Raw genomic sequence first — 17,436 nt, 5'->3', positions numbered from 1 at the left:
GGGAGGACTAGGGGCCATGCATGGAAGCTGGGCAAGAGTGTGGTTGACAAGGGAGTTAGAGCTAGGTTTTTTACTTGGAGAGTGGTGAATGAGTGGAATAAGCTTCCAGAGTCTGTTGTGGGTGCTACGACCGTGAACGAGTTCAAGGCAAGGTATGATAGATACTGCGTCAATGTCGAATAGTTGTTCTTGACATGATGTTAGGGCCTCCCTCGATGTGTCTGTCGACTCCTTGGAGTTGCCCGGAACAATAATAATAATAATAATAACAATCATCTCTGATTCCTCTTACAGAACTCTTTCTTCCATTCCTCAGTCATCCAAAACATTTTGCCACCTTCCTGATATTTATCTTAAATATTCTTGTTCAAGTCTCTCCATAACTTTTCTTTATCCATTCTCTTACACATCATAGCTTTTGTAAATTTTCATCTTATTCCCTTCAGGACTTCTTTAATTTCCTGAGTTTACCCTAGAGTTCAAATTTTTATATTCTTGCAAACAGTTTGATCAATGCCTTCCTGGCTGAATTATTTTTTGTCAATGTTTATTCCAAGTATCCCACTGAGTTCTTCAAGGCTTGATTCTTGTTTTCAGTCTTGTTCATTTTTTCTTGAATAATATTTTTATATTTGGTAATACAATTTTACATCTGCTCAACTTTGAATATTTTTATTACTTTTGCAGCATTTTGCTTCTCTCTGCTTTTCAACAAGGACTTTATTTTATCCTTCTCAGCATTAAATGATCACTTCCTGTTTCAAATCTCATCAACATTCTTGTGCCTGGAGTATAAAGCTCTAACTATCCACAATTTCTCCCCTTTTCTCCAAATGTTCCTCAAAACATTTCTGTATATCTGATAATCTTTGCTCATCTGCTGCTTCGATCTTCATCAAGAACCAACTTTTTCTTTTATTTATTAAGATAAATATAATAATAAATTATATTATCATAATTTATTATTTATTAATAAAATAATAATAATAATAATACAAATTTCTAACAGATTTACTTTTACATAATGAAGAAAATGAATTGTCAATAGATGTGTGTGTGGCAGGGGGGGGGGTAAATTTCATCACCCAGTGTACAAACACCATCCCTCTTATTAGACTCCTGTATCCATCACTTAAGGATATTATTTTTAAAGCTTTGTTTAATTGGAATTTCATTCTTACACTTTTAAATAATTATATTTAACAAGTCTTTTGTCAAGAACAGCATTTTCCAGCAGGGACTTGACTGATTAATTATATGGAGAGTTTCAAGGTGTTTCTTGTAAAAGAAGGAAAAGCAAATATTCTGATATGCAAGATGTGTATAGATGAAATAGAGTTACATCAGCAAGGTTAATATTGGAAGGAAAAATTAATCAAGAATCTTCTGATACAGGAATTATTAAGTTGCCTAATAGTTTTAACATTTTTAGAAAAGTAATCATATTACTTTCCTAAAACTTCTAGAAAAGAATTGAATACACCTTGTGTCAAATATTCAAGACATGTTTTTAATAAACTAGATGACTTAGAACTAAGTGAACAAAGGATATGAAGAACAGAAAAATATGACTATTATTGTTTTTCAAAAGAAAATATTTGATACTTTGGAAAAAATTAATGTATCAATTTATTATAGACTATTATTATCATCATACTAAATTTAAATAGTACTAAGATCTTGTTCTCATGTAGCATTTCAGGTCTGACATAAGATACTAAAAATATGTTATAATGAACCAGAAATGGGCTTTTCTATGTATCTAATTTGATTGTTTAAATTTTTATTGTTTGCTATTCAAACTTTTTTTTACCCAAATTGCAAAACTTTTTCAGGGACCACCAGGAGAATCTGGAAATATGGGTCTTCCAGGAACCATAGGAAAACCTGTAAGTTTTTCAAGGATTTATTGGAAACTATACTGTGAACTCTATATTGTGGGTTTCATATTTCACATAGACTTCATTTTTATTTTCAGCCATATCTGATTACAAATACTCTTTAAGTTCTCTAGAGTATTCATAGTTGAGAAACAAGAAATATACACTTCTCAAAATTATTAAAATTACTACAGAATTTCTTATGTAGCATAACAATTGCTTAATTTTTGCCTTGTATAATGTACAAACACTTATGAAGTTTGAAATATATATTTTTAGATATTAAAGTGTATTGAGGCATTTGAGTATAAGAGAAAAATTGTGACTAGTGGTGTACCACAGAAGCATATATGGGCCATTGGTGCTTATCTTCTATATTAAATATATTAAGGTTTGTCTAGGAGGGGGTGATATCCAATTATCTGGTGATGCTAAGTTGGAGGGAGAGAGAGTGGTAAGGACATAGTTGATACAGAATCCCTACAGATTGACTTTAACACACTGGTTATATGGACAGATGACAATGAATTTTAGTTCATTGTTGCCAAATTCTGAAAAAAAACAAAAAAAACACAAATCTGAAAACATACCCCAACTCAACATCACCAGAGTTAAAGATTGGTACTATCAACATAAGAAGCCTGAATGGCAAAGAAATGGAGCTAGCTGAGGAATTAGATAAGTACCAGATCGACATAATAGGGGTGACTGAAACAAAAAAGACAAAAACTGGTGAGATCTTTCTGAGCAATAAATACAAAATGTTATATTCAGGCAATGACAATCAAGGAAAAGAAGGAGTAGCCATAGTATTCAACACAAAATACGAGGCTAATCTTCTTGAATGGCAGACAATTTCAAGTAGAGTAATGTGGGCAAATATGAGAATGGGGAACTGGACAATGAGACTTATTTGTGCCTATGGTCCCACAGAAGGTTCTACTAAGGTAGAAGTGGAGGAATTTTTTGATGCTTTAGAAAAAGCAACTGACACAATGAAAAAGGAAAAGTTGGTCCTTGTTGGGGATCTAAATAGTAGAGTAGAAAGTGATTATCAGACATACAAAAATATTTTGGGAAAATTTGGAGAAAAGAGCAAAGCTGATAATAATGGCAAATATCTGTTGGATTTCTGCGCAGGACATGGACTGGTTATTACTAACACCATGTTCCAACATAAAAATGTGCACAAATTCACATGGAGAGAAGAGGCAAGGAGTAAGAAAAGTCTCATTGACTATGTTATTGTTGATAGTGATGTTTTCTACCATGTGCAGGACACCAGAGTGTACAGAAGATTTGAAATTGGAAGTGATCACTATTTAATCTTGAGCAGGATAAAATTGAATTTCATATTGAAAAGAATAACATGTAAGAAAGTTTTAAAGCGAATAAAAGTTGAGCAGCTCTCAGATGTGAACTGTAGACTAAAATACACAAAGATTATTGAAGAAAAAATGAAAGAGTTTGAGAACAGGAACTAAACCTTGGAGATTCAGTGGCAAGCCTTGAAGAAAACCCTGATTGATTCAGCTAGAGAAGCATGTGGTGAAGTTGTCTGCAAGGATAGAAAAATTAGAACTCCATGGTGGACACAGGAAGTTAAAGAGGCAGTGAAGGAAAAGAAGAAAGCATATCAAAAATTCCTAGCAAATAAGTCAGCTTATGCTCTTAGAGAATACAGAGACAAATGTAAGAAAGCTAAACAGTGTGTAAAACTAGCTAAACAAAAGTCATGGGAGGACTTTGGCAAGAATATAGAAAATAAATATCAAGAAGGTGGCAAAATATTCTGGAGGTTGTTGAAGAAGCTTAGGAATGGAGGAAAGAGTGCTGTAAAAGGAGTTAGAGATGATAAAGGTGACATGAAAACAGGAGAAACAGATATCCTTGAAGTATGGAGTAATTACTTTGAAAAACTGCTAAATGAAACAAGCAGTGATGACAACACAGTGGTAAAAAACACTGACCAGGCATGCAGTCAGGAATACATATCCATACTTGAAGTAGAAAAAGCCATCAAAAGCTTTAAATGTGGAAAGGCAGCAGGAGTAGATATTCAACCAGAAATGCTGAAGTATGTATAAAAGTCTTACAGTGGCTGCACTACATAGTTCAGAATGTCTGGAGAGAGGACGAATTTTTGATGATTGGCATAGAGCTCTAATAGTACCCATATATAAAAAGGAAAATAAAACTGAATGTGAGAATTACAGAGGTATTTCCCTACTGAGTGTTCTTGACAAGATCTATGCAAGTATACTTGAGAAACGGTTGAGAAGAATTGTGGAAGAAAAGCTTGGTGAAGAACAAGCTGGATTCAGGCCAAATAGAGGCTATCAGGATCAGATCTTCACTTTACGACAAATAGTTGAGAAAGCATGGGAATATAACAAATATCTGTATTTAAGTTTTGTAGATCTGGAAAAGGCATATGACAAGGTGTCAAGAGCGAAACTATTCAATACGCTGCATTATAGCGTGTCAATGGGGCCATATATCAAGCAATATTTAGTCTTTGTTTGAGTTGTAAGTCAGCAGTTAGAATTGAAGGAAGTACAGGAAGATGGTTTAATGTTAAATCTGGTGTGAGACAAGGATGTACATTATCCCATCTGTTATTTATTATCTATATGGATCACATTATGAAGGAAAGTGGTATTAAAGATGATATCAAAATTGTAGATGTTAATGTCAGCTCTTTGCTTTATGCGGACGATGTTATACTTTTTAATAAATCCGCTACATCTGCAAGATTCACTGACTAAATTGAATAACCGTTGTAATAGATATGATATGAAGGTCAGCAATATAAAGACAAAGACAATGAAAAAAGGCAGAATCATTGAAAATGTCAACTGTGTTTTGAATGGAGAACCAGTGGAACAAGTAAAACATTTCAGTTATTTAGGCACGATTTTTAGTGAAGATGGTAAATTAAATGTAGAAATAGACAACAGAATCAGCAAAGCTGGTATAGTGGGAAGTCAACTGAATAAATTCCTATGGAATAAGAGAGAAATTAGTCGGAACACTAAATTAGCTGTATACAGGACAGTGTTCAAACCAGTTTTAACTTATGGATCTGAGAGCTGGGTCAGAAGTAAAACACTTGACCAAGGACTAGAGACCGCAGATATGAGAGTCCTGAGAAAGATTATAGGCATGAACAGATGGCATCAATGGCAGTATCATATTAAAAACAACGATATTAGGAAAGAATTTGACATTGTCAATATCCAGGAATACCTTAGAATGGGCGAAGAAAGATTAGCAAAACAAGTGTTCTCTGCCAGGTTGGCAGCAAAACGACCCAGAGGAAGACCATGATATAGGCGGATTGATATGGTACAAAGTGCCTTAGACGATAGAAATATAAGATCTGATAATGTTGGAGTCTTGACAAGTAACAGACTGTTTTGGAGGAAAATTGTAGATTGGAAGTTAGTAATGATGTAAATTTTTCGTGTAGTACTATCATATCCTGTACACCCCCTTGAGGATACATGACAGGAATTTGATGATGATGATGTTGCCAAATTATATATTTTGGATGAAGGACCACAGGCTGAGTATCATTATTAATGGGATTTTGCTGCCAATAGTCAGTATATGAAGTGGAGACTTGTCAGATTATAGTGGATGGAGAGTTTAAATTTGAAGGCTGCATGACTAAGGTGGCTAAGTCATATAATCAGGTAACTCTCTGTTGAAAGAGAGATTTGATAAGAGCTCATGACAGTTAATGAAGATGATAATTGCTCTGTGGAATTGCATGAATTCTAGAATTGCTGAGGGCATGTGTTCTTCAAAGTTTGCAAAATAGACATGCAAGAGAAGATATGATAGAGACATAGAAGTCAATAAGTAATCATTCAATATAGATACAAGTAGGGTTTTGCAGATTATGGATATGTGTTGGTAGAACTTTAGGTCATATTGGAAGCTGCCTGATTTAATTAAGAAGCATTATGAAGCTTGTAATTAAGAAGCATGTGAGATCCAGGTTCTTCTTACAATTTGCGGTGAATATGTGGAATGGAGAGATATAATAAGTATTTGGTATAATATGATACATATTGGCTGAAAGGGAACTTCACTTGATGAGTCCTTGAATTCCTTGGAGGAATTTTTATTTTATTTATTTATTATTTTTTTTTATTGTTCTTTCAAATATTTACATATGTACAATGATCATCTATTCAGTATATTATTTTACAAGGTTCAGCACTTTGTGCTACATATAATGAGATTTAAATAGTAATGATGATAACAGTTTTTTTTTTTTATATATAACCATCATAATAATAATTTACAATTATATTGTTCAGAGTTACATAAGTTGTATAATATTACGTGTTGTAGTTTACTATTTTTTTTTTTTTTTCAAGTTTGAAAAGGTGTGATTATACAACACTATTTACACATATGCAATCTAAATATTATGTTTCCTTATTCTCACAAACATACGGTGTAAACTCATGATTTACATTTAAAAGAATTTTTTTTTTTACATTGCATACATTTGTTACAGTTATTATATACATTACATACATTTGTTACAATTATTATATACATTACATACATTTGTTTACATATGATACATTACTGACATTTGTTTACATGTGATATTTACATTACGTACATTGGTTTACATATAATACATACATTACATACATTGGTTTTCACGTGATACGTACATTACATGCATTTGGTTACATATGATGCATCTTGGATGAGAACTAATTTCTTTGCTTTCATCCTCGAAGCTTATATGTAAGCTTATCTGAGGATAATAATAATAATAATAATAACAACAATAATGAAACTTTCACATCTCTGAGACATGATGCATGTTTCTTTAATGGAATAGGATATGACTTAAATATAAAAGCAATGTTTACTTTGCTAAAATTTTGTTGCTAATTTCAGTTTTTATTATCATAGCAGATCATAGACTTAAGCTTATTGAAAAAATGAAAATAATTTAAGAGATGCATGCTATAATTGGTAGATAAACATATGAACCTAAACATTGCTGATTCGATATCCCTTTTGAGAATATGGAAAGTCATCATCGACTATAGGAACATGCCATTTTATATTTATTTTTCTAAATAAATACATTCATTAATTGTGCTGTTTTAGAAATATTGTCATCAATATAAAAGGAATAGATGGATAATTAAAAATAAAGTCATTTTTATTTATTTATTTTAAGAGTATTCATTGTACTGTCATAGAAATAAACATGTCCTGTGAGAGTGTGTTAATTAATAAAAAATAAAAAAAACTAACAAAAATTTCATGTTTCTAATGTAAATCATGCTTTCCCATACTGTTTTGTAGAAAATTTTTTATGAAGTAAAATGATCTGTAAGTTAATGCTAGGCATTAGTAAACAAATGTAGCTAAACAAATTTTATGTGGTAGCATTTTTTCCCCATACAGAGTCAGAAAGTCAGTTATACTATAAATAAATGATATCGTCTTTAACTTTTACTTAAAGTGTGAGCAAACAAAAGTTTACACCTGAATTATCTAAACAACTAGTCTACTTTTACAAAGGCAGTTCATTCATATAAATTTTCTCTAGTCTTAGGTAATGCATAGTGTATTTCTTTTGAGATATTTGCATTGCCTTGTATTTAAGCAATGATGAAAACCCAGAGCAGTTTGACTTTACCAAGGTCTCATCAGTGGGAGCTTGTCCCATTAAGATACTGAGTACTAAATTAATTATAGAAGTCTTATTTCCATTGGACTATTGGAGAATATTGGAGCTTTTATATACATATTGGAGCTTAGAATTTTGGATAGAATATTAGAGCTTTTATATCTTATATCGGATAGAATATTAGAGCTTTTATAGAATATTAGAGCTTCGCTGGTGGATAGGGAGTTGAAGTTTAGGGGGCACATTGCAAAAGTGACTAAAACAGCTCACCAAATCACTTGGGTTCTGAAAAATACTTTAATATGCAGAGACAAACAAGTTGTTGTTCCTCTGTATCGAGCCTTGATAAGACCCCATCTGGACTTCTGTGCCCAGTTATGGGCACCAGAGTTTCTTCGTGATGGGGAGGAAGTGGAGAGGGTCCAGAGACGAGTGACCAAGATGATAGCAGGTCTGTGGAATGAACCTTATGAGAATAGGTTGAGGATTTGTGGGTTGCAGAAATTGGACGATAGGCGAAGGAGGGGTGATATGATTGAGACATTCAAATTACTGAAGGGTTTTTATAAGATTGATCCAGAAGATATTTTTGAAAATATGACTGGTGGTGGGAGGACTAGGGGCCATGCATAAAAGCTGGGCAAGAGCGTGGTTGACAGGGGTGTTAGAGCTAGGTTTTTTGCTTGGGGAGTGGTGAATGAGTGGAATAAGCTTCCAGAGTCTGTTGTGGGTGCTACGACCGTGAATGAGTTCAAGGCAAGATATGATAGATACTGTGTGAATGTTGAATATTTGTTCCAGACATGATGTTAGGGCCTCCCTTGATGAGTCTGTCGACTCCTTGGAGTTTCCCGGAACAATAATAATAATATACAGATAGCCTAGTTACAAAGACAGTCAACTCCTTGCAACATGGGTAAACTTACCTAGTCTGGACACTGGTAGCACTTATTTTGAAGGTTATATTATGACAAGAGGGTTTGAGGTTATATTGCGAGTGGTCGTGTAATTTAGCGCTTGTGTGAAATTAGTGATTTTATCTGTTTTTGTTTTGTTGTGTTTTTTTATCAGAAAATTAGAGTATTATAGTGTGTATTAGTGTAGATTTTTGTGTTTTTAGAGTATTAATATATTTATAACATTTTTATTGTGATATTTATTGTAATATTTTCAACATTGCACCAACACGATGAACAATGGCGGTGAAGACTATGTTGTACAGCAATTTGAATTTGTGGGATATTATTCAGTGTAGTGTAAGTGAAATGTGTAATGCATTGAGAAAATTAAAGAATATGTGGAAAGAAGTTGGAGAAAAGAAGTTAGGTAACAAGAATGGAACAAATACCAATGATTAGAGGAAAAATTATGTTAATATCAAACATGCAACCGGGGGAATAGATGGTATCAAAATAGATATCAATAAAGAAATAATGTGCTTAAATGTTATCCTTCATAGGACAAAGTGCGAAATCGAAAAACTGCAGAAGCAGCAAGAGTTAAGCAGGGCTGAAAAAAGAGAGAAGCAGATGATCCGAAAGAATAATAAAGACCAACTGAGCAAACAAGAAAAAACAAGTAAAGGAGAAAATTATGCATGGAGATTCAATAATCAGGGGAGTACTTAACTAAACTATGACAAAATCGCGTTTCCCACGTGCAAAAATTCGTGATGCAAAAAGGTAAGTAGAAAGGAATGATTGTCTTGGTTGGTACCAATAATTCGAGAGACGAGAAGTATTCTATGGAGGGAAGATGTAAAGGAATTGTTAGAAGAGGCAAAACTGAAGAATGAGAAGATGAAGATTGTAAGTCTCCTATCACACTATGAGAGAGGCAAACTGAGGAGGAGTGCACTGATAGCCAATGAGTCTATACATAGATTGTGCAAAAGAAATGATGTAGAATTTGTGGATCTGTTGTTTCTGTTTGACAGAAAGAAGGATTTGAACAATGCAGATGGACTACATTGGAATGGTTTTGGTGTTAGATGTCTAGAGAGAGCGCTGTTCACCGAGCATGCTGATGCAAATTCAAGAAAACTTAAGCAATTACAGTGGAAGCAAGTAAGTTTGTGTGAAGACAACCATGAAGCTAGTGAATGTGAGAATGACTAAGTGAGGAATCTAGTCTCTCAAGCAAAAATATTGAACAGGTTAGTCAATTCAGGAAGCAAAGGTGGGTGGGGGAATATAGGGATGTTGCCATTTTTCTATACTAATGCCAGAAGTATCAGGAAACAAGAGGGACGAGTTTTTGGCATTGTTTGTTGGATTAGTGCAACCTCACCAAAAGTTATAGGCATTAGTGAGACTTGGCTAACAGCAGATGATGATGATGTAGTTACAGGGATTGAATGTGAAGGGTTTAGTATTTTCAGAGAAAATAGAGATGATAGGATGGGGGGAAGGAGTACTGTTGATGATCGCAGATGAATCGCAATGGTCGCGATGATTGCAACCAAAAAGAATAGGAGACAGGGTGGGGGGGGGGATAACTGTTCATTTGAAGCAGTTTGGTGTGAGATTAAGACCAGTAAGACAAAATTTGGAGTTTGTCTACCATTTCTTGGACTCCCTCACCAGGCACGACCTGGCAAAGTATGTGGCAGTAGCAGCATTATGCTCTACTTGTCTGTGAAACCTCCTGAACCAGAGCTTGGAAAGTGGACGGGAATTTTGGATGGATTGAGGGATGAATGCTTTTATGACACTGAGGATAATTTCTGTGACTCACTCAATGCAGGTGTCTGGGTTAGAAGAGCAGAAAGAAATAGTCATGCTATGAGAAAGAAGAGTAGTAGTTCTGGAGATCATCCCATTTTGTGTCATTGTAGTGCCAGAAGACACTGGGTTTGGTGTGGTTGGAAGAGGGGTGTTCTGTGAGACTGGAAACCTTCACTAGATTGTGGTCTGTGTTGCCAAGAGGAGAGGTAAATTCTGTAGTGTGTCTGGAAGGAGAATTAGTTTAAAAAAAGATCAAGGGTAATTGGGAGAGTGGAGGAGATTATCTGGAATTTGGGTAGGTAGCTGCACAATTTGCATTAGATTGTTGCTTATAGCAAAAACTTCCACATCAAATCTGGCTTGATATTTAGTGTTGGAGATGGAGAGCCAGTTGGAATTGTGCACATTCACATTCAGGTCACCTAGGATGACAACTTCACTGTTTGAGTGGCTGAAATGCAGATGGTCGAGATTCATGAAGAGTTCTTTGTGATTTTCAGAGTTTGGAGACCAGTAATTGCAGCATTTGAATCACTAAGCAGAGAGGAAACCTTCAGCCAGAGTAGGTTAAAAATCAGGGATTCTAAATTTGGCATTCTCTGACAGGCTATGTTCCAACATTGCCTGTCAGAGAATGGCTCAGGTACCACATTTGTGGTGAAATGAATCATGAAGAGTATAATTTGGGCATTAAAGGTGGCATGACTATTTCTTCTGTTCTTCTAACCCAGACGCCTGCACTGAGTGAGTCACAGAAATTATCCTCAGTGTCATAAAAGCATTCATCCCTCAATCCATCCAAAATTCCCGTAATGTAGCTGTAATTCTGTTAAGAGAAGGATATCTGGTTTGGATGTCATTTATGTTTGAATTTATGCTGTGGATGTTTGTGAAGTGAATGTGGATTTTTTTTTTTTTTGGAAGGGGTGGGGGTAGTGTCAAAGTTTGGAATATTGTGTTTGATTTCAATTATTTGGATGAACTAGTTGTTCAAGAAGATTTATCATGTTTGCTATGTTGCTGTCATTGTTTGTCTGTTTCATTTTTCATTTTAGGTTTGTTATTAGATGAAAGTAAACTAGTGTGGACATGCAGTGGGGAGAGATAGATTTGTGAACATGACACTCATACATAGAGCAACCAGTCCTTGACAGTGCCTCACACATACCACTTCTCAGACTCCCTCACCAGGCATGGCCTGGCAGAGTATGTGGTGGCAGGATTATGCATCAGTTGTCCGGAAAGCCTCCTGATTCATTACTAACTGGTTCGGACCCATATACTATACAGTTTTAACTGCTGTACCCTCGAAATAGAGTAAGGTCTGAGTCTAAGTATGTTAGTCATGTTACTCAGACTGCATGGAGAAGAGGGAGATGGATGGATAGAATCCCCTGCTCAGGAAACTAATTGTAGCATTTTACCACTTCAGGTACAAATAAGTAGAGTGGTGGTGTTTCACCAGTCGATGAATGGCATCTACCACCAATAGGTGGTAGATGACATTCTACCAGGGAGTGGCTGCATATTGAACATCCCTGCCCATTATTGGCTCATATTTTTTGGAGAAAAATGTTCCCACTTTTGCCTATATCAGATGAAAATTCCTGCTAGTGTGTCACTTGATCAGTGATCTACCATGGGTAGTGTAATGGTAAGTATGAATCTGACCATGAGTCATAAAAATTGGGAGATGATAATCGAGAGAGAGAGAGACCAATCAGCCAATAATAAATCAATAATGAATACCAATCAGGATATAGTGGAGTTGTTCAATAAACACTTTATTGGGGTATTTCATCCCTGGAGAAGTAGGTTTTAATAGTAGAGGGATAGAGGATGTTCGAGGTTTAGAAGTGCAAAAAAAAGAGTGTGTGTGTTTCAAATACTAAGTATTCTGAATGTCAATAAAGCAATGGGACTGGATGGGATTTCATCATGGGTTTTGAGAGAATGTGCTAAAGAAATGACAGCTCCATTGACCTGGCTTTTTAATGAGTCTCATCATGGAAAAGTTGCCTAAGGAACAGAAGGACAGTACGATAGTGCCATTGCATAAGGGTGGTAGCAGACTGGAAGTGTCAAACTATAGACCAGTTTGTATTTCATCAGTAGCCATTAAGATCTTGGAGAAATTAGTGAACAATCGTTTACCACATTGGGCAGATGAGGGTAATGTTATCTGTAAGAGTTGGCATGGATTTGTTAAGGGACACTGTTGTTTTAATAATATGATTGACTTTTATAATAAAGTGACAAGAGCGGTTGATGAGGGAAAGGCATATTCTGCCTATTTTTTTTTTTTTTTTGGGATTGTACAAAGGCATTTGATAGGATGCCACATGACAAGCTCGTATTTAGATTGCAGCACACTGGTTTAGATGTCAGATTAGTGAACTATATTCAGGATTGGCTGTCTGATAGGTATCAGAGAGAGTTGTGTATGGGAGAGCACTATCAAGGAGGCAGAAGATTACAAGTGGGGTCCCACAGGGCTGAGTACTTGGACTCTGTATTGTTTAACCATTATATCAATGACAGTGTCAGGAGATTGCAGTGGGATATTCAGTTGTTTGCAGGTGATGTGAATCTGGGGAGAGTTATTAGAATTAAACTGAAAAATGAGTGGAATTTGTCACTTTAATTCAGCTAAATGTAAAGTCTTGAAGTTTGAGAATATTAAGGTGAGGCTGCATACTCTGTTGGAGGAACTGTACTGGATGGGGGATGTGGGAGGCAAGGGATCTGAGGGTGATGATTGATGGAAACCTGAAATTCAATTAACATATTGCAATGGTAGTGATGGTAACCCAGAGGATTGCTTCACTACTGAGAAGGATGCTGATCTCCAGAGATAAAAGAGTTGTCATTCCATTGTAAAATGCCCTGATCAGACCACACCTGGATTATTGTGCTCAACTTTGGTCCCCAGGATTTGAAAGGGGTAAATTAACCATGGAAAGAGACCAGAGGCAGATAACAAAGATGGTATCAAGACTATACAGTGTTAGTTATGAAGACAGGTTGAGGGAATGTTGACTGCAGAGTTTGGTAGATAGAAGGAGAGGTGATATGATTGAGACTTTTAAATTGTTGAGAGGCAGTTACAGGGTTGACACTGGAGAGTTCTTTCATTTGGTGGAACAAGGAGAAGGAGTGAGGACAAAGGACCATCCCTGGAAGTTTTTAGCAAGAAGGTAAGGAATGGTTACATTGCTTGTGAGAGCATGAATTGTCAATGAGTTCAAGGAGTGGTGTGATAGACTTTGTGTTTTCTAAGGTGGGCCTCCCACAATGAGCCTTGTGACTCCATGAAGAACTGAATAATAATAATAATCACATTCTCATCATGTAAACTTCTTATCAAATAACTTCTTATTCACAGTTTCTTCCTCTTTCATACTGTTTCCATTTACTGTTTCTTTAATTTTTTTTCCTTGCTGTGTACCACACACAATGTGCTTCTCAAGTTACTTGAGCCTATGTTATGTTGTGTAAATGACCCCATGTAAGTACGCTGTTTTTCTGGTCACTGCCACCTTATCATCGGTATTACCTTGAACATATTTCCTACTGTCTGTCACATTTCGTTTACCATCCTTCCACTACAATGTACAGGTAACCCTCGTATAACATGGTTTCGATATAACATGGTCTAAAATTGTAACCCTTGTTTTATGCGGTACTTATACAAGACAGTTCCTATAAAAACACAGTCTGCAAATTGTAGTAACCCTTTATCTTTTCATATGTTTTTCACCTCGCGACTTAAAAATCAAATTTTATCTTTGTTAAATTTGTGTCTGCCTGTATCCTGCATGTAATTATAAGTAGCGAATTTATATTAGGGGAAATACCTAATATAAATATTTATTTTATTTATATAATATTTATCAATTGTTTACTGTATAAAACATTTATTGTTTAAAATTGTCCTCGTTTCTGCCAGGAAAGTGCATTAAAAATCATAAGTGTGTTCATCTCAAACTGAGCACTTTATTTTCTGGTGACTTACATACAATATGTAATGCTTGCTTTTTTCTGTAAAAAAGTATTTTTATAGTAATGACCACAAACTGCAACGAAAGCAAACAACCAACATTGAAAACATAATTAATTTCTCTTGAAGAAAAATATTCAGAATCTTGGATTGGTTGAAAAATAGAGAAAAACCAGGAGTTTTTGCAGGGACTTTGAATTTAAATGAATCAACAATTCGAACAATCAAACAAAATGAACATAAAATCCGAGAAAGTGTTTGATGGGGCAGTGATAAGTGCAAAGCGTGTTGCTCGTGTACGCGATATCTAATGGAAAAATGGAGAAATCTCTATGATTTCGATAGAAGATTGCACCTCAAAAGAAAATTCCTATGGATGGAAATCTTATTAAACAAAAAAACTCTCAAAGTTTATAAACATTTATAGTGCAGACCAGGTGTTCAATGTGGATGAATCCAGGTTATGTTGGAAAAAAGTGCAAAAACGGACCTATATTTCGAAAAGTGAACGATTAGCTCCTGGATTCAAAGTTTCCAGTGTTTATCAACCAATCCTCAAATCATCGTGCTATGAAAGATTAAAATATTCACCATTTTATTTTGCCTAAAACATTTATGCATTATGTGCAATGAAGTTTAAGTACAATTTGTAATTTTTATACTTTTATACTATGTATTTGTTTCATAGTTTATATATTTTCTTAACTTACATGAATTACCTGAATTAAATAAAAATATTTTTTTTGTTGGATATACCATTGTTGTTTATATAATTTAAAAAAAAAATGATTTTGGAACACAACCCTACTTTTTCTATGTGATCTGAGACTCACATAATGCGGCATTTCTGTGAAGCCTAACATCCGCGTTATACGAGGATTACCTGTATATAACACTTTCTTTATCACTCCTTATATTATTAATATTCGTCATTTCATTCTTGCACTTTTGGTACATCTTGCATTTCTTGTAATCACTTGTGAAATATTTCCAATACATCCTCCCTCTCCACTGTCACCATATTGGGTGAAATTCCTCATATTAAAGTGAACAAGGAAGGCTTAGCTGCTGCTTATATATGTTGGTGCCATGAAAAAAATGCATTTTAAATAGCATACCTGTAATAAGACTTGTAAAACTGGTAATCCTGTTTATTGTAAAATAAATAAATAGAATTAATCAGTATTATGTTTTCTTTTATGCTGCTGTAATTAATGCAATAAATAAATCCAAAAATCTGAACTCATGATAACTCTATTGTAAATACCTAAAATAAGGAGTAGTCCTATGGAGGAAACTGAAGTCTCCTTTTGGAAACCATATTTCTATATGCGCAGCGATGTTCACATCCGCATTTCTCTCTCTCTCTCTGCTCTCTGTATTTGAGAATGTCATATGTAATATAAGAATTGCATCTTTTTTAGTTTCTTTGGGAGAATCCTGTAGACAGGTTTTCAAGATGTGTGTAAAAATAATATAGGTCTTTAACTCACTCAATATTTTCATTCTGGATCTTTTTCCAGTTTCATGACTGCAATCAATTTAACCTTCCAGCTTCGGAGTAGTGGCTGTTCGCACGATATTAATAGATTTGTATTATAATGAAGTGCATTATAAATTCAGTATCAGTTTTTAAGTAGAAAATGTATAAAATTCAATGCAGTTTGTTTAATGAGAAAGAATTATTATTTCTGTTTGGCCAGAATTTCATCATCTCAAGTGATTTCTGAATATTATCTTATTTTAAATAAGTTTTAACTCTTGAATGAAACTTTTTCGTATTCAAAGTTTTTGTAAATTTTTTAAATGTAATCCAACTTATGAAAAATATCTGTTTTCCAATAATATATATTTGTTTAATTCATTGAAGTTGACATCTTTTCTGTTTTAGGGACCATCTGGGCCTGCAGGAAAGCAAGGAGAAATTGGTCTCCAGGGAGAAAAAGGAGAACAAGGTGCTGTAGGATCTCCTGGTGATCAGGGTACACCTGGATCTCCAGTAAGTTCATTTATGTGTAAAATTTAATGAAGTGTAGCCTAATGTACTATTAAGGTTGGCATAGTTATCAATAGTATTTTATGCAGTATTTAGGAATAATAAATGGGTTTCAACGTCCAGTGCGAAACCATTACTCTTCTTATTTGGAGACAGAGGTGCTTATTTGGTCTTTAGATTTGTTTTTTCTCCTGAAAACTCCAGTTTTTTTCCATTGAAAAAACAACAAAATTGACAAATTGGTTAGAAGAATGGCAAAATGGAAATGAAATTTATACAATTGCTAAGGGATAATTACCTGACACAACATGTCATAGAATGGTACAGAGGTTTGAGAGTGCTGAATCTGGTAATGGCATCAGAAGATATATCCATAACCAAGGTAGAAACTCTGTCTGCAATTGGAGAGTAACCATGCAGTCTTGTTCTGGGAAGTTGCTAAATGTGGAATTAATGTCAAGAAATGGTTTATGTTGAACTATAAACCTGGTAATTATGACAGATTTAGGAGGCACCTTGGTGCAGTTCTTCTGTGGTTAAGAAGCTACAAGGAAAGAATGTCAGTAATAAATGGGAAATTTTCACGGATTGTTTCAGAGGAGCACTATCAGACTACATACTCACAGTCAATAGGTTAAACCAAGTGGGTATTAAGTGGATGAGTAAGAATATAAAGCAAGAGCTGCAGGGATAAAAAGAAAACATTATGGAGAAAATGTAAAGAAAAAGTCACTTAGCATACTCATAAGCAGTACACAGTGCAAACAAGAAGGGTGACTAGTATGAAAGACCAAATTAGATTATGAGAGAAAATTAGCTAAGCAGATCAAAGTAAATTCAAAAGTGTGTTATTCATTATGTAGCAAGTAAGAAGAAAATGACTGTATAAGGATGATTTTAGTCAATGCTGATAGTAGGAGGGTGACAGAGGCAAAATAAATAGTTCATTTGCCGAGTGATCATATCTGAAAGGTGTATCATCCAGGTGGAGATTTTGCAGTTGCTGATGCAACAGACATGAATGTCAAAATTGAGTTAAATGAACAGGAGGTGTTCAGATATTGAAAAATATCAATACAGCAGTGAGACTGAATGGCATGACTGCCCATGCACTATGTGAATGTACAAAAGAATTGGTATTACCTCTGATGAAGTTG

General features: G+C 34.7%; 1 protein-coding gene across 1 annotated transcript in view; it reads left to right on the top strand.

The window, feature by feature from the left end:
- LOC150098029 (uncharacterized) overlaps positions 1-17,436 on the top strand; it is a 995,665-nt gene that overhangs the window by 612,315 nt on the left and 365,914 nt on the right. The window contains exons 29-30 of the mRNA XM_090406661.1: positions 1,836-1,889; positions 16,175-16,282. Coding sequence (XP_090262787.1) covers positions 1,836-1,889; positions 16,175-16,282 — 162 coding nt within the window. The remainder of the gene's footprint in view (positions 1-1,835; positions 1,890-16,174; positions 16,283-17,436) is intronic.

Source organism: Typopeltis vanoorti, chromosome 16 (genome assembly GCF_054136105.1).
Source record: "Typopeltis vanoorti isolate ZY-2024b chromosome 16, IOZ_Tvanoo_1.0, whole genome shotgun sequence".
Taxonomy (NCBI): Eukaryota; Metazoa; Arthropoda; class Arachnida; order Uropygi; family Thelyphonidae; genus Typopeltis; species Typopeltis vanoorti.
Note: the sequence above shows the minus strand (reverse complement) of the source record. Positions and strands in the feature narration are given on the sequence as shown.